We start from the raw sequence: 19,071 nt of genomic DNA on the forward strand, positions 1-19,071 counted from the left end.
CAACCTATAACATTACATAAATTATAATGTCCCTATATTCTTACTTGGATTTAGATTGTTTTCCATTTCTTCATCATCTGTATCTAATTCTTCACCATCTTCATCATCACCACTTTCAGTATCATTATCCTCTTCTGCTTCTATCCACTGACCTGGTAGCAAACCAGCAGCATCATAGGAGTTACACAGGGGACCCACTATGTGGGTGATAAAAGATTCTTGGAGTTTTGCTAGTTGAGGAGAAGAACGATCCATGAATGGACTGATGGGCAGACCAAGATTTGCTTCTTCATCTCCCTGCATATTTTAAAAAGAAAAGTACATTTTTAACTGGTGAAAGAACCACTACTGAGCTTTGCTGTTAAAATTATCTTGAGTTTTTTTAAAATAAACAATTTATATAAAACTATTTTTTATAAATAAGCATCAATGAATCTATTCTATCATTTCAACTGTAAGAATTTAATATTGAGAAATCCTAAACAAAACTTTATTCTCACATTCTGTCCACATCAACCAGTATGGCTGATACTCAGTTAATAAGAAACATACAGATCTTTAAAAATAAGTATCAGATATTTTACTAACAACCTGCAAAATTCCATAGTGTCAATTATGGATTCTCTTTATCTAGGGGCAAAAGCATAATAGAAACATTTTTGTTGTAGTTATATCTCAAATGTACAGAGCTGAATTTTGCAAGTGCTTTTCAATAACACTACCTCCACCCCCCTTTTTTTAACAGCAGAACTCTCTAATGATTCAAAATGAGAAAACCTAATATGAAAAACAAATAAAGTAGAGCTACCATAATGGAGGTGAGGCTCCTGGGGCTAGATCCCCAATGGCCTGCCTTCTGTTACCCTACCACTGTGGCTTCTAGGGCTTAATTTGAGATCAGACTACTATCTGTGTGGTGTTGAGCAAGCTCTATGTACAAATGCACTGTGTGTAAAATCTGAATAATAATCTACCTTATAGGGATGCCATGATGAGGTTAAAAGGCAGTATTATATAAGGTGTTTAGCACAGTACTCAGCATTCTCCAAATGGCACTATTAACATTTTAGTCCTAGTGTCTGAACTGGTTTGGGATAAATTTCTCCCCACAGTGTACAAATTCTGCAGGTAAGCAGTGTCTGTTCTGTAATGAGCCAACATAACGCTGAGGAAACAACAGAAACTGTCCCCGTGATTAACTGTCCCATGATTAGAAATCTTTTACGAGATTATCTTCTATGAGGAAGAAAACAATTGATGTTTTTCCAAAAACAGTTGGGTTTATCTATAGGACTCTGTAATTTCATAGATATAACCCAGGAGTTTGGCTTTCCTAAGCTCATGGCAGTTAAATGGCTGTAGGCATATAAAGACAGTATAATTAGGATAACAGGAAAAAAGTTGGACGTGGTTAGAATTTTACATCAATATCTGAAGAAAGTTTAATAGCATAACCAGAATGAGAAAGAAGTTTAGTTCTGATGAGGGATGATTAAAACTTTCATAAGTGGTAGGATATCAGATGACATTTTCCTCCTTTGATATTGAATGACACTTAGATTAAGTGAAACTCTCTGAGATAATATATTTTTAGTGATATATGTGAAATTATAATAGTTAACATTTATTGAGAACTTATGTGTAAGAAACTATTCTAAGAAGTCTACATATATTAGTTCATTTAATCCTCACAGAAACCTTATGACGTAGGTACCATCATTATTCCTATTTTATCAGTGAGGAAACTGGCACAGAGAGGTTAAGTAACTTACCCAACCAAGGTCATATTGCAGATAAGGAAGAGAAGCCAGGATTCAGCCTCAGGCAGGGCTTCCAGGTTTGCTTAATAAGTAAAATTCTATATGCTTTTAAAATAATATGCAGGGTCTAAATGAATATTTCTAATGTTATCTCACTGAACTAGTGAATTTTCTAAAACTGACATACACCATTATTTTTTATTACCTATTTGTACATATAATATAAAGATAACATTTTCCTTAGGATAAAATTCCTCATTTGTAAACATGAGATCCATGGGCGAGCTCTAAATAAAGCAAGTTTCAATTATCACTGAGAATGAAGATGAGAATATGCAAACTGCATATTATAATCTTACAAATTAGGTAAATACAGCCATTTACTACCCCAAATTAAATACAATTTAAACATATCAGAGAATAGTAAAATACTAATAATCTTTCCATGATTATACAATATGGCATTTTGTAACTTATAAACAGCAGAGTATACACTATTGTGTTGGGATGTTTAGCTGGTGGGTGTAAAACACTGCACATTTTCAATATAATCTGGAAGTAACAAAATATACCAGGTGCATGGTTACAGAGGCTCAATTACTCCCACTTTCCACTCATGTTAAGAAAGCCCTCACCTGGTAGATATCTTGACCTTTCCTGATAATTAGGGCCAACAAGGATTCCTAAGGAATATAATTCCAAAGTCAAAAAGGTGTATTTGCTATTTTGGAGATAACAAAATGTTAGGTATGTCAGGAAATCATGCACTCCTACACTGTAGGAAGCCTCAAAAGTGGACCCCAAAAATGGCAGATTCAGCAAAGTGGAAAGATTATTTTAATGCCAAAAATTTTATAGTATTCTCTGATAGTTTGTATTTCTGTGGGGTCAGTGGTGGTATCACCTTTATCATTTTTTATTGCATCTATTTGATTCTTCTCTCTTTTCTTCTTTATTAATCTAGCTAGTGGTCTATTTTGTTAATCTTTTCAAAAAATCACCTCCTGGATTCATTGATTTTTTTGAAGGGTTTTCTGTGTCTCTATTTCCTTCGGTTCTGCTCTGATCTTAGTTATTTCTTGTCTTCTGCTAGCTTTTGAATTTGTTTGTTCTTGCTTCTCTAGTTCTTTTAATTGTGATGTTAGGGTGTCGATTTTAGATCTTTCCCGCTTTCTCCTGTGGGCATTTAGTGCTATAAATTTCCCTCTAAACACCACTTTAGCTATGTCCCAGAGATTCTGGTACATTGTGTCTATTTATTTCTGCCTTAATTTTGTTATGTACCCAGTAGTCATTCAGGAGCAGGTTGTTCAGTTTCCATGTAGTTGTGCGGTTTTGAGTGAGTTTCTTAATCCTGATTTCTAATTTGATTGCACGGTGGTCTGAGAGACTGTTTGTTATGATTTCTGTTCTTTTCCATTTGCTGAGGAGTGTTTTATTTCCAACTATGTGGTCAATTGTAGAACAAGTGCGATGTGGTGCTGAGAAGAATGTGTATTCTGTTGATTTGGCGTGGAGAGTTCTGTAGATGTCTATTAGGTCCACTTGGTCCAGAGCTGAGTTCAAGTCCTGAATATCCTTGTTAATTTTCTGTCTCGTTGATCTGTCTAATGTTAACAGTGGGGTGTTAAAATCTCCCATTATTGTTGTATGGGAGTCTAAGTCTCTTTGTAAGTCTCTAAGGACTTGCTTTATGAATCTGGGTGCTCCTGTATTGGGTGCATACATATTTAGGATAGTTAGCTGTTCTTGATTAATTGATCCCTTTGTTGGTTTAAAGTCTGTTTCATCAGAGACTAGGATTGCAAACCCTGCTTTTTTTCTGCTTTCCATTTGCTTGGTATATCTTTCTCCATCCCTTTATTTTGAGCCTATGTGTGTCTTTGCATGTGAGATGGGTCTCCTGAATACAGCACACTGATGGGTCTTGACTCTTTATCCAATTTGCCAGTCTGTGCCTTTTAATTGGGGCATTTAGCCCATTTATATTTAAGGCTAATACTGTTATGTGTGAATTTGATCCTGTCATTATGATACTAGCAAGTTAATTTTGCCCATTAGTTGATGCGGTTTCTTCATAGTGTTGATGGTCTTTACAATTTGGCATGTTTTTGCAGTAGCTGGTATCAGTTTTTCCTTTCCATATTTAGTGCTTCCTTCAGGAGTTCTTGTAAGGCAGGTCTGGAGGTGACAAAATCTCTCAGCATTTGCTTGTGTGTAAAGGATTTTATTTCTCCATCACTTAAGCAGCTTAGTTTGGCTGGATATGAAATTCTGGGTTGAAAATTCTTTTCTTAAAAAAAAAAAAAAAGAAAATTCTTTTCTTTAAGAATGTTGAATATTGGCCCCACTCTCTTCTGGCTTGTATGGTTTCTGCAGAGAGATCCACTGGTAGTCTGATGGGCTTCCCTTTGAGAGTAACCCAGCCTTTCTTTCTGACTGCCCTTAACATTTTTTCCTTCATTCAACCTTGGCGAATCAGACGATTATGCGTCTTGGGATATTTATGTGGCCAACAAACATATGAAAAAAGCTCATCATCACTAGTCATTAGAAAAATGCAAATAAAAACCACAATGAGATAACCTCTTATGCCAGTTGGAATGGCGATCATTAAAGTCAGGAAACAACAGATACTGGAAAGGATGTGGAGAAATAGGAACGCTTTTCAAAGACTTAGAACTAACCCAAATGCCCATCAATGATAGACTGGATAAAAAAAATGTGGCACATATATACCACGGAATACTATGCAATTATAAAAAGAAGATGAGTTCATGTCCTTTGCAGGGACATAGATGTAGCTGGAAACCATCATTCTCAGCAAACACAGAAACAGAAAACCAAACACTGTGTGTTCTCACTCATAAGTGGGAGTTGAACAATGAGAACACATGGACACAAGGAGGGGAACATGACACATGGGGGCCTGTCACGGGGTGGGGCGGTAGGGGAGGGATAGCATTAGGAGAAATAACTAATGTAGATGACGGGTTGATGAGTGCAGCAAACCACCATGGCACGTGTATACCTATGTAACAAAACTGCATGTTCTGCCCATGTACCCCAGAACTTAAAGAATAATAATGAAAAAAAAAATTTAAAGATTTAAGAACAGCTGGGCATGGTGGCTCACGTCTGTAATCCCAACACTTTGGGAGGCTGAGGTGGGTGGATCACGAGGTCAGGAATTTGAAACCAGCCTGACCAACATGGTGAAACCCCATCTCTACTAAAAATACAAAAATTAGCCAGGCATGGTGGCATGTGCCTGTAATCCCAGCTACTCAGGAGGCTGAGGCAGGAGAATCGCTTGAACCCAGGAGGCAGAGGTTGCAGTGAGCTGAGATTGTGCCACTGCACTACAGCCTGGGCAACAGAGCAAGCCTCTGTCTCAAAAAAAAGATTTAAGAACAAAAGAGCATGCTTATATCTTTGAATCCTTGAAAACCACTAAGTGTCTATTCTCTCCATTTGTAGCCCTCTGTCCAGATTTCTTCCCAGTTGATGTTCCTATGGCAGGGAGTTAGTCTTTTTATAGCAGAGTTGAAAATGGATTGATATTCTTTATATTCTGAGCATACCCTGAATAATTTAAAAACCACTTCATCTGGAAATAAATTATTCTAGGTTACAGAATCTCAGGGCTGAAAGAGACCTTGGAATCATAATGTCATCTAGCCTTGTTATAGAAAGTAGTCAGAAAGACATGGGCAGAGCAGGAGAGGGCCTGCCCCCAACCCAATCAGAAATGTCAGGTGACCATCAGGTGATAGGTTAAGCTGTCTCTCTAAAATAATAATTGGTCACAGCTGGCACCAAGGTAAGGCAGTCACCCAATAGATGCTGGTCATCAGCAGCATCCTGATAAGATCTCAGGAGCTGGGTGAGTGGGCTCAAGCATGTACACTAAGAGGCAAAGTGGTGAAGTTTAATTGGTATATAGCCTTCCTCCATGAACTCTGGACAGGTAAGGGAAAAATGCCTCAAGTGAGCATGAATACAACTTCAGTAAACACACTGTGTATGTGGCCCCTCCCAAGTGCTGGCAGGCCACTGCACATCCGACAGCCACCTCAAGGGATGCATTGGGAGAAGTAACACAACCCTGGAAGCATGCCAGTGCATAAGACTCCAAGTCAAAGATCAAACCATGCACTTGATCTCTCAGGTTGCCCTCCTGGTCTTCTTCCAAGTGTACTTTACTTCCTTTCATTCTTGCTCTAAAGCTTTTAAATAAACTTTCCCTTCTGCTCTAAAACTTGCCTCAATCGCTCCCTCTGCCTTATGCCCCTCAGTTGAATTCTTTCTTCTGAGGGGGCAAGAATTGAGGTTGCTGCAGACTCGTACGGATTTGCCGCTGCTAACAGCCCTACCTATAGACTCACGAGTATATTCAGCTCACTCAAGATAGGGAATAGGTTATTTTTTTAAATTTTAACAGCAATGGCAAACAGAACATAGAAAATACTAAGAACCAAAGCAAATGCAACAATTTTTAACCCTTCCCAGTCAAAGCAACTCAGAATTCAAACACTTAATAAAGCTATCCAAAAACCCAAAGAGGAGTGTCTTCTTATGACAGCTCTTAAAAATCCCACCAAGCTCATGTTTCAACTTACCTGCTCATAAAATTCATTGACAATGCCTTCTGTCCATTTCAAATGCAAGTCTCGAACTTTTGCTGGGCCATTTATATCTGCCAGTTTGATGCACACCTGGCATACCAAGAGGCGATCATTTTCATTACTCCATTCTATGCCATTACTATTTACATCATTTGCCTATTTTGGAAAAACAAACTCATTTTAGGTTCTGAAGGCATTTAAAAAAATTGTTGTTTTGTTTGCTTTTACCAAATTATCTTAAAACTGTTTCCTGTCTAAATGACAGAAAGTTAGTTCAGCAAATAGTTCTTTTTAAAATCAGTTTATTCCATAATATGGACTTCTATTGGTTAAATTTCCTTTCTAAAAATGCTTTCTAGAAAAACATATAACCATGGGTTTCAATATTTGTGATTACCACAAAGAATCATGAATTATATGTGTGTGTATATATATACACATATATATTAAGTATAGTAGATACACAATATCAAAAAAATCATATAAGAATTATAACTACTTATTTCTACCTCAAAAAAGAACACTTAAGCTAGGGAAGTTTGCTCTTGCTGTGAAAGGCAATGATATAGTGACCTGAACACAAGTCTGAGAAGCTGGCCCTATAGTTTTAAATCCTGACTCAGAATGTCATGAATCAGCAAGCTGTATTCTGAATCAAAAATTCAGTGTGTAACAGTGAAAAAACTGCTTAATCTATTCGAATCTAACTTTCTTCATCTATGAAGTAGGAAAAGTAATACCAATCTAGCCATGCTGCTATGAGGATTAATAAATGAAAAAATGTCTTGCTCACGGTAAGTGTTAAATATTGTTATTTAAATAAATGATAATTGTCATTATTAGCTGGAAAAAAAAGCCTTTCAAGAACTAAAATTTCATTTTGTAAAAAATGAAAAGAATGAGCCATGTCATAGCTTTTGAACTTCAGTGTTATGGTTGCTTTTTGGCACCAAACTCTTTCAGAAAAAAAAAAAATTATGTAGAACACCATCATAGAAAACACTTGAGAGAAGAGCTCTTTTGACTGAAACTTAATAGGAGGTCTAGAGCCCCATTCATATGGCATTTTTTTGAGAGACTTCAAAATAGAAGTCTTTACGGAATACACATTCAAAGTATTGTGTTAGATAATCTTTTACCTGTAAAAGGTGACTTAAGCACTTAAATGAATTAAAACTATACAACTATGAAATAATTTTAAAGGTACCCTGATTTCTCACTGATTTTCATAAGCATTTCATTAATGTCATGACAACAACATATATAAGGGTCTCCTTCCAGCGGATTTAATCTAGTACTCCTTTGTTACCAGTTTCTCTACCCTGCAGGTACAGCTTCTTTTAGGTCACAAAAGTCATCAAGAAAATAGCAGCTTCCTGCAAGCCAGGGCGGGAATCTAAAGCGGTGGTCCTCAACTTTTTTCACCTCAAATGTCTGAGGGATAAAGCATAGTCCCATGAGTACCACTGTCATACTGGGTCAGTGATTCTTGATCCCCTGGTGAATATGAGTTCTTTGGCCTAGTACAATGTCTGCACATAGTGGGCAATCCCAATAAATACTTGTTGAATGACTGAATTATTCTCAAGCAGAAGAAGGTGCTTCCTTTTCCCTACACTAGCCAGCTAAAGAATCACTAATATAAAGAAGGTATAACAGGTGCAGTGAGGTAGGCATAATTAACTGGATTCTTAGAATTAACTGGATTCTTAGGAAACACATAAAATTAATTTTATATAATGTCTTGCTTGACACTAAGCATGGCTTTGTCAAATCTCTCTTTAAACTCATTTGAAATAACTGGTTTGTTTCTAGGTGAAAGTATGTGAAATAAAGTCACAATAGTATAAGTTTATGTGTTGAAAGAAAATATAGCAAGCAATAATATTTTAGGAAATGTTACCATAACAATAAAAATGTTTATTTTTTAAAATATAGGCATATATATTATTTTATATCAACTATTTATTGTTACTTTCTAAGCAGTAATAATTCTAACTTAACATTAAAAATCATATTTTATCAGTAACACTGACAATAAAGATTTTTTAAATCAGGCACTAATTTTCATAACAAACCTTGGCATTGAATTCTGCAAGAAAATCAAAATGCTTTTTAAGATCTGTGGCAAGGATTGCTTCGATGACTAAAAAACGAAAGCGCTTGAATTCCACATGATCAAGATGAAGAAGGAAGTTGTATTCTGGGCGAGAAAGATACAGATTCCAAGCTGACGCAGCATGATGATTTTCCAGAACAGATCTGTCATTGTATAAAACTGCCTAAAAAGAAATACAGAAAAATGAGGCAGACACCTCAAAGATATTAAACTTTAATATCATTAATATCAGGTTGGAAGTACACAAACAATGAATACCTACTATATACTAGCATTTTACCAGGTATTTTAGTGCCTGTGAAAATAGGTTGTGATAATTTTATAAATGAGTAAACTGAAGTGCAAAGAGGTTAGGATACACCTTTCCTTCCAGCATACATGGCTAGTAAGTGAAAGGGTTATTTATCTTTAAAGTTTATCTTTGCAGACCCTGTGCTGCCTCCCAAGAGATGTGAAGTTGATATTTTGAGGTCTATTTCATTTAATCAGAAAACCTTCTCAGATAAACTGTGAATAAAGTCATTAGGGATCTAGAGCAGGTTTCAGAATACATTTCTGTTGTTTAGTCATTCTGGAGTCAATGGTGATGGTGACTAAAGAAGAAGAAGCAGGAGTACTGTCCAGGGTAAGTAAGAGGCCTGCCTGTCTGAGACGGACATATCCTGGATTCCCATCCTCACACAGTGCCTGGGAGTAAAACAGAACTATGTAACAGATAAAAACACAAATCCTCTGGTTCAAATGGTGTGGAATTACTCACTTTTCCTACACTTCACTCCAGTGGAAGACCCTGAGGTACCTCCTCAGTACTCTAGGACTTTGGAATACAGACTTAAAATCAGTGGAGTATAGAATTTCTAAAGCCTCTTCCATCTCTAAAAATAAAGCAATTCTTTAAATTATTAAATAAGCATATAATTATTTTAAAAAGCTTCTACAGCCAAGTTGTGTTAAAGGCCAGGGATAAAAATTAAAACCCTATCCCTGTTTTCATGGAACCTACTGTGTAATGAGAAAGAAGGACAGATAGAATGAGATCTCAGGTAGGATACATATTCTGAGAGCTTAATTGAATAGCTCTACTTATTTGTGAAAATTAGCTATAGCCTAGCTTTAAGCACAGATGCATAACACTGATTATGTTTTACACTATTTGATTTTATAAAAGCAATGGTATGATTTAAACTTTGCAATGAGCCATATAAAGGCATTTCATACCACCTGTAATACAACTTCTAAACATTATAAATACCAAACAAAGAGTAAGCTTTAAAAACTCCCTAAGGGGTCATTTACATTTAATAATGATTTGACTAATTCATGCTCAAATGTTACAAAGACTTAACTATGAGAACAGCTCTGTCTGTTCAGGAGGAAGTAATCTGATTCTGGGCTCAATAAAACACAATGTACAATGAGTGTCCTGTGAAGCTAGCTGACTTAATAAACTCACAGCTAGCAAGATCAGTTTTTAAAAAAATGAGCAAGTTCAGAATTCTTTCACCATTCAAATTACCATTTGAAAATGCCAAAGAAATATAAAATGGGGGGAAAAAAGTCTGAATCAGTATTAGAATCTAGATATAATCACCATACTGGAAACTTCAAAGACATAGTGAAAATGAGAATGGGTACAGAAAAGCTAACCAAGTCACTGCATAAGAAGGAGAAAACCTATCTGAAGAGTAGGTGGAAGGGGTTCCCTGCTGGACCCCAGTAGATTCACAAGCTCAAAGGTGAGTGGGGGGCAAGAAAGAATCATGAAGCAGTAAGTAGGAAGCAAATGTCAACTCTACTTTAGAAGAATACTTGAAGGTAGCACAGAGAGCAGCAGACCAAGCTTAAACTGAGTAAGAAAAACTAATCAAGCAAACAGATAAAGTCGTCTCAGCTCTTACTGCGGGGTCTTAGAAGTAGAGAAAAAAGACAGGGCCCTAGCTCATTTGGAGCTGCAATAAACTAACATCCTTTGACTTTGTGCTAAAGCATTTTGTTACCTGCTTTTTCTGGCTATAGATCCTTCTCTCTACAGTAAATACATCAATACTTTGGCAAAACAAATTAATTGGTCATAAATCTTACTTTTCACCCTCTGAGTTGGAAAGATCTGAGAAGGGGTTTAATACAAACTGACAGAATCTTAGCAAATAGTAACACTTAAAATAAGAGCAAAAAGCGAAAACCCTTCAGACAGAAGAAGGACTTAGATCATACAAAGGATGAGTCTGACTAATCTGAACAAATGTCCCCTTTTAAAACATAAGAAACAGGAGGAAACATTAACAAAAAATCTAGGTCATAGCCATTATCTCATGACTAAGAAGGCACTTCTTTTTTTTTTTTTTTTGAGACACACGTTCTGTCGCCCAAGCTGGAGTGCAGTGGCACAATCTCGGCTCACTGCAAGCTCCGCCTTCCAGGTTCAAGCCATTCTCCTGCCTCAGTCTCCTGAGTAGCTGGGACTACAGGCGCCCGCCACCACACCCAGCTAATTTTTTGTGTTTTTTACTTGAGTCGGGGTTTCACTGTGTTAGCCAGAATGGTCTCGATCTCTTGACCACGTGATCTGCCCGCCTCGGACTCCCAAAGTGCTGGGATTACAGGCGTGAACCACCACACCTGGCCAACTAAGAAGGCAGGCACTTCAAGTGGAAAAGATTAGGAAGGACTGTTCTTTTAAAAAATAATACTTCCAACTCAAAAAAAATCCAGTAGAGAGCAGACAAATAAGGTGCTACAGAACACAAAGCAGCTAGTTTTGTTGTTTTTTTTATAGGGTAAAGAAATAGTCTTGATGAACAGCTGTTATCTCAGGATTCTTTTACACTGTTCTCGGTTTGTTCTTTTCTGTGTTTACACTGCTATAGAGATACTACCTGAGACTAGGTAACTTATAAACAGAAGAGGTTTAATTGACTCACAGTTCCACATGGCTGGGGAAGCCTTAGGAAACTTACAGTCACGGTGGAAGGCAAAGGAGAGGCAGGTACCTTCTTCACAAGATAGCAGGAGAAAGAGGGAGAGCACACACAGGGGAGACTACCACTTTTAAACCATCAGATCTCGTGACAACTCCCTCACTATCATGAGAACAGCATGGGAGAACCCGCCCCCATGATCTAATCATAATCACCTCACACCAGGGCCCTGCCCCTTCACATGTGAGGACTACAATTTGAGATGAGATTTGGGTGGGGACACAGAGACAAACCCATCAGTTCTAAAATTTCTATTAATCCCTTATCTTCCTTTATCTGAGTTACCACCCTTGTTTTGCTGAAATACATTTTAAAATAACTTTCTCAGGATGGTCAAGATATGATTGTTTAAAATCACTGCATATCTGAGAATCTCGTCATTTTGCTCTTATGTAAAACGGTAGCTTAGCTGAATATAGAACTCTAACTTGAAAATAATACTCTTAGCCAGCACTTCCTATCTCCTCTCATTTTACTTCTATCCTAGCTCTTAAGTCATAATCTTCTCTTTCTCTCTCTGTCGCTTGGTCTCTCTTTCTCATGCTCTGTCTCTCTCTCTCTCTCTTGCTCACACACACATTATTTATTTATTTATTTATTTTCTTGCTGTACTAGAATGTAAGTTCGATGAGAGGCAAGATTTTTCCCATGTTTTATTCAACATAACAATGCCTAAATAGTGCCTATCCCACAATATGCACCCAATAAATACTTGAACAAATAAATGAATGAATTAATTCCCCTAGAATTTTAGAGACTTCATTCCAGTATTGTCTAGCATCTATTGTTGCTAAAAATATAATGACAGTTGAATTTTTGTTATTTTATAGAGGTATTGTTTTCATCTTCTCAGGAATTCTTTTTTTTTTTTTTAAATAAAATCTCTGGGGTTCTGAAATTTTTCCATGATGTGCTACATGTGGGGTTTGAGTATTTTTTCTCTATTCAACTTTCCTGGCACTTAGTGAGCCCCTTCAATCCAAAGACTCCCCTCTTTTTAGAACTTCCACTAGTCACATCTTGACCTAGTCCCCCATGTCTTATCTTCTCCTTCCCTGTATTTTCTTTTAATCTTCCTGGTCTATGTTCTGGGAGAGACTACCTGGACTTTTACTTCCCAAGCTTTTATTGAATTTTTAAAATTTCCTGCAGTAATATTTTTAGTTTCTAAGAGCCTAACTTGTTCTCTGATGTTCCTTTATTATAGTTTCCTGTTCTTACTTTATGGATGCAGTATTTTTCAAATTCTCTGATAATACTTTTTAAAAAAATAATTAGATGCTTCTCTATTCCCTAGATTCTCCCTGTGGTCAGTTATTCTTTCCATCTTAGCCTTTTCTTTCCAAGCTTGTGATTAATGCCATGTCTGATGATCCTTGGTTATCTGTGTATATAGAAAAATGAATTCTAAATCAGGTGCAGTGGCTCACACCTGTAATCCCAGCACTTTGGGAGGCCAAGGTGGGTGGATCACGAGGTCAAGACATTGAGACCATTCTGACCAACATGGTGAAACCCCATCTCTACTAAAAATACAAAAATTAGTTGGGCATGGTGGCATGCGCCTGTAGTTCCAGCCACTCGGGAGGCTGAGGCAGGAGAATAGCTTGAACCCTGGAGGCGGAGGTTGCAGTGAACCAAGATCGTGCCATTGCACTCCAGCCTGGCAACAGAGTGAGACCCTGTCTTAGACACACACACACACACACACAATGAATTCTAGATTTCAGTTGTAATTTCTCTCTGCTGTTATGTATGTTTTATTGTGGAGTGTCTTCCCTTGGGATGAATGAGTGGGAACTATGTAAATGTGGATAGGGTTTGTTACCTAGCAAGTTTTGCTTTAGAATAACGGGTGCCAGCTATTAGATGTCTAGAATGAGAGAAATTTACTTTGAACTACTAATACCCACTCTAGGAACTGTTGTTACTCTCCAGGCAGTTTCCTTCAATATCTAAGAGATGAGTTTTCTGCCTGGAGGTAAACATAGGGTTGTAGTCACTCTGATTAAAGGTGTGTGTGTGCACAGAGAGAGCAAGCAGGAGCAAATGGTAACAGGAGTCTCTCTGGGGTTCCAGCTATGCTGGGTACTTTTGTTTTATCTGTCAATATTCATCCACTTTTCATTTTCCAGAAATGTTATAAAAATTTTTTTATCTGCTGGTGATAATACCTATCATCCTCTTATTGCTCTCTGTTGTAATGAACTTCATATCTTACTATCATTTTAATGCATTCTCAGGAAGAAGGGGAAACAGATTCATGTGTTTAGTCATCTTAATCCATATTTTGGGAGAGAAAACATTTACAAATCTCAACTTAAAACTGTGTTTCCTTTTACCCAGTCTCATAAAAATATTCCAGAAATTTTACTATCTTCAGCACTAACCTCCATCTTTCAGCCAACTTTTCATTTGGAAACAGCTCAGAAATCTCTTAGAATCTTATTAATACTGACATTCCTCTGGGATATACCTGGCTATATGTATCACCTTCTTTCATGTTAAGAATCCTCGTGTATCTTTCTAGCACACATTCCTTGCCATGAGAATGAAAAAGAATGCTTGACCCAGCTGGTGGTATTATATGCTACTGTCTATAACACACCGGAACTATAATATCTTTTATTAATTATGGCCTGACTAGACCCACTGAGTTTCCAAAGATGAAAGAACCTACTTTGCTACTTAACCACATTAAGCCGTAGACTTTTATAAGGGTCCTTATCTCACAGGTGCTAGTTGAAGAAGGCCTCATAAACTTTGTTACTTTGGGAAGCACAGAATATATTTCAGAAAACCTAGGAGTACTACAGAGCAAAGAATTCAGACATCCTTCAACATTCAACAAATATTTACTAAATGCTTTTTGTATGTCAAGCACTACTCTAGGTATTATGGAATAAAAGACAAAAATCCCTGCCCTTGTGGAACTTTATATTCCATTGAGGAGATACATATAAAAAACGAAGTACATAAACAAAATATGTAGTATCCTAAATGGTCACTGCTATGGAAAAAAAGCAGAGAAGGAACATAGTGGTATAAGGAAGAAATTTTAGATGGAAGGAGGTGACAAAATGAATATACGGATATCTAAAGGAAAAGCCCTCTGGGCAGGGAGAACAGAAAGTGCAAACACTCTCAGAAAGGGACAGAGATGGTATTAGCAAGGAAGCCAGTGAGACTAGACTTGAGTCAGTAAAAAAATAAATAAATAAAAATAAAAAGACTTAATGGGGCCAATAATGCAGGGCCTTGCAGAACATTTTATGATTGTCATTTACTAGGGGTAAGGTGAATGCCATTGGAGAGTTTACTTTTTTGTTTTTTGTTTTGAAACAGGGTCTCAAATGTTGCCCAGATTGATCTCAAACTCCTAGGCTCAGGCAATCCTAATGTCTTAGCCACCCAAAGCATTGAGATTACAGGTGTAAGCCACAGCACCTGGCAAGAGAGTCTGGAACAGAGTGATGCAACACACTTAAACAGGGTCACATTCTGGCTGACATGTGTTGAGAACAGACCGAAGGAGAGCAGGGAACAAGCAAGGAAACTAGGTAAGAGGCTATACATTTTCACAGCTGAACTCTAATCCATCTCCTTTCCATTCTAGCACTTCCTATGGCTTCATCTAATGGCAATTCTTAACAATGAGAAGTTAGAAATAACATGATTGATATCATGTTCAGACTTCATGACTGTATTTTGATTAGGATAACAGTTGAGTACGCAACTTGTATAAGTTGCATTCATATAACACTGTTTTAAATTATCTTCATGTGAGAGTTAACATTGGAATTCACTCATTTGTAACATCCTCGAGGGAGGATATACTTTACAAAAATGAAAGCAGTAATAAAAACAGAGAGTAGGCCGGCATGGTAGCTCATGCCTGTAATCCCAGCACTTTGGGAGGCCGAGGTGGGCAGATCACCTGAGGTCAGGAGTTTGAGACCTGCCTGGTCAACATGGTGAAACCCCGTCTCTACTACAAATACAAAAATTAGCCGGCATGGTGGCAGGCGCCTGTAATCCCACCTACTTGGGAGGCTGAGGCAGAAGAATCACTTGAATCCAGGCGGTGGAGGTTGCAGTGGGTCAAGATCATGTCATTGCACTCCAGCCTGGGTGACAAAGTGAGACTCCATCACCATCTCAAAACAAAACAAAACAACAGAGTGGACTAGAACAGTAAGTAATTTCTACCTACGTGATTTCTGATTCAGAAGCTTCTCATGCCATCGGAAACAGTATAAAACCTTCCATATGTTATCTCCTTAATCATATCAGATAACTATTTTTAGGTTCAGAGGAATAAACCTTTATTTGAGGTCATACAGCTAATAAGTGGGCAATCAGAAATCTAAGACAGGACTTTTAATCTCAAGTCCAGTGCTTTTTCAACTATGCCACTACTCCTCAGGTCTATGATTCACCAAAGGACTAGGATTTTCAAAGATTAGGATGTGCTAGGTTTGAGAGAATGGGCATCTGATTCTTACAGAATTGTATTGCAAATAAGAAAATATGTGCCACTTAGAAGGTACTTTTTTAAAAAAATAATACTTAGAAAGTGGGCAACTACTAGTACCTAGATTTACATTCATCAGAAAGTTACCTGTGGAAATCATGAGCTATTAATAAAGTCTCACTGGAAAAATGAATCATATGGCCCTTTTAACCCATACACACACACACACACACACACACACACACACACACACTCTATTATACCCATTTACACATATACATATTCATAGTTCCCTACATTCCTTCCCCCAACCCCGACACACATGCTCACAATTCAAGAGACTATATCTCCTATATTTAAAAAAGTTGGAGTATATGAAAGAGATTGAAGTAAAAAAAGAAAAACAGAAAACGGCTACAGAAAATGAAAGGATCAGAGCCAAGGTTTAAACATAGAATAAAGAAGTGGGAAGTGAGATGAATTCAGCAACAGTCAGTGAGTACCTACTCTTCATAAAGCATCCAATTAGAAACACACAGATGACATTTTAGGAATCCCCAGCATAAACAAACCCAGCTACCACACAAAAATCTGCTTAAACCACAACCACATTAAATTCTACTTAAAACCATGTATTTAGGGCCAGGTATGATGGCTCACGCCTGTAATCCCAGCACTTTGAGAGGCCAAGGCAGATGGATCCGAGGTCAGGAGATCCAGACCATCCTGGCTAACACAGCAAAACCTCGTCTCTACTAAAAACAAAACAAAACAAAACAAAATTAGCCGAGCATGGTGGCGGGCGCCTGTAGTCCCAGCTACTTGGGCGGCTGAGGCAGGAGAATGGCAAGAAGCCAGGGGGCCAAGCTTGCAGTGAACCGAGCCACTGCACTCCAGCCTGGGTGACAGAGCAAGACTCCATCTCAAAAAACAAAAACCAAACACATATTTAGTTCCAAGTCCTAATGTTTAAAGCTACTGCAATTATAGTATCTATTTGTTGGGAACTCTTGCCTCCTCATGCAAATTGTGACCTTAAAGGAATTTTATATCTTATCAGCTATACTAGGTACAAAAATAATATACCAGAATAATTTTTACGTACATGAATATATTCAGAGATAAAGAGATTTAAGGTCTGGTATTAAGGCAAATCTTTAGGGAAACAAGAGAACAACAAAAAAGATGAATAGTTCTCAACCACTATAGCTTTCTAGCCATACAATGGGCCTAACCAGGAACAGAAATCTTAAATACAGTCAGAGTTTTGTTGGTTTGATAAAAGACAAAAATACTGACAATAAAGGACTCTAGAATTTCACAAAACAATGAGTTATTTCAAAAACTGTTCATTATTTTCTAGTTGAAGAAGTTGATTTTCCCCCTAATTTCCTAGCACACATCACATTAATGCCATGTGTTATTATCCAATTAATTAAAATGTAGGGTCTTAAAGTCAGATGGAATGGCTATATGATTCAATTGAATAATGATTTACAAAGGGATACACAGCATGATTGAAAATTTCAGAATTACTCTTTAAAGGTTCTGAAAAATATTTCCTACCTGAGGGGCATTTGTAGCCACTAGAAATGCATTTGTCCTCCCTGGGTGGTCATAATCATGCATGGCAGCTGCCACGTATAGAGCCATCAATTCTAATGCAGGGATGTTTGAAGACAGGCAGCCATAACTCTCATCTGGAATAGAGCAGCTCTTCGAAGAAATATAAGCAATTCGCCCACGGTTAATTCTACCATCAGAATCTGAGAAAAAATAAATTGCAAAATAAACCAGCATTAGCACACAAATTCCTCACAATTTTGCTACGGAGGGGATTCTCATGGGTAATATGATTACTTATTTTATTTGCTGATTTAAGTAAGAGCTAAAATCTATGAACTTAAAAGATTATATTATTCCCAACTTAAAATGTTAGTAGAGAGAAACAGTGTTAAATCTGACTCTGAAGTTGCTTACTTTACAAGACATGATAGGATTCTCACACCAGTGTGATGCTGTCTTACTCAGGCAAATAATAATTTTAAAAACCTCTGATTTTCTAAATATTTGCTATTTAATGACTAGATAGATATAATGGCCAGGGTATATAACAGAAAAAGGCAATACTAGAGAATAAAATTTGATGAAAACATTACAAAGATTTAGGAATTTAATATCTTACCAAACTAAGCTTCTCTACATAGATGCTTTTCAAATCTCATCCAGGAAGATTACATTTCATTTGTAGCCCTAACTACAACTCCTTATCTCCCTTTTGTTTTCTTTCATGAAGCTCCATATAATATAATGGAATAGAAAATGATGGAAAATGAAAAGGCATGGAAAACTGGGGAACATCTCAGTCAACATAAGTCTATTTTTATCCTCTTAGAAACAACACGTTCACTATCCATACTGTGCTTTTGGTGTCTTAATATCTTGCCATTGATTTCTTCTTTTTTCTATTTTGGTGGCTTTATCTATCTAGATGATCATTCTATTATTTTTGCGAAAGAAATCTGTAAAAAGTATAAGGAAAAAGAAACTATATTTAAAGTAGACACATAAAACCACAGATACTAGGTACAAAGTTTCCTTGGTTGTATTCATTGGGGGAACCTAGAAATAATGCTCTGGCTTGTTAAAGTCCAAAAGAATTATTTAATCCTATTTTAGTTGACTCAATATAACCATCACAAGAATTTTTTAACATGACTTTAATATACTAGTGACAACTGTAAATATACCTCATTATTTTCATCCTATTTATAATTTGTACCAAAATTAAGTTTTGGAACAGCCCACGCTAGAGCATTTTTTTTTAAATTTATGTTTTTAGAGATGGGGTCTTGCTATGATGCCCAGGTTGGAGTGCAGCAGCTAGCTATTCATAGGTCCAATCGTGATAGTACACTATACCCTCAAATTCTTCACCTCAATTGACCTGCCCTCAGCCACCTGAGTAGCTTAGACTGGAGTTAGGTACCACCACACCGGCTTAGAGGTATTTTTTAAATAATTATAAAAAGTAAACAAGAGGCAGTTAAATCTATGCATAATGATATATGTAAGTAATCAAATTTCTAATAAGACTTTAAATATCAATACA

At 37.0% G+C, this 19,071-nt stretch overlaps 2 protein-coding genes across 3 annotated transcripts in view; one reads left to right on the forward strand and one right to left on the reverse strand.

The window, feature by feature from the left end:
- CYP2R1 (cytochrome P450 family 2 subfamily R member 1) overlaps nucleotides 1-15,413 on the forward strand; it is a 38,062-nt gene extending 22,649 nt beyond the window's left edge. Inside the window, exon 7 of the transcript XR_011610799.1 lies at nucleotides 14,831-15,413. The gene's annotated coding sequence lies outside the window, so the exon portion shown is untranslated. The remainder of the gene's footprint in view (nucleotides 1-14,830) is intronic.
- The window catches only part of LOC105486928 (phosphodiesterase 3B), a 206,540-nt gene that overhangs the window by 2,978 nt on the left and 184,491 nt on the right, over nucleotides 1-19,071 (reverse strand). For both annotated transcript variants that reach the window (XM_071075053.1, XM_011750068.3), the window contains 4 exons: nucleotides 17,526-17,725; nucleotides 8,467-8,670; nucleotides 6,383-6,544; nucleotides 45-297 (listed from right to left, as the gene is read on the reverse strand). In XM_071075053.1, the coding sequence (XP_070931154.1) occupies nucleotides 45-297; nucleotides 6,383-6,544; nucleotides 8,467-8,670; nucleotides 17,526-17,725 (819 nt within the window). The remainder of the gene's footprint in view (nucleotides 1-44; nucleotides 298-6,382; nucleotides 6,545-8,466; nucleotides 8,671-17,525; nucleotides 17,726-19,071) is intronic.

This window comes from Macaca nemestrina, chromosome 12, assembly GCF_043159975.1.
Source record: "Macaca nemestrina isolate mMacNem1 chromosome 12, mMacNem.hap1, whole genome shotgun sequence".
Taxonomy (NCBI): domain Eukaryota; kingdom Metazoa; phylum Chordata; class Mammalia; order Primates; family Cercopithecidae; genus Macaca; species Macaca nemestrina.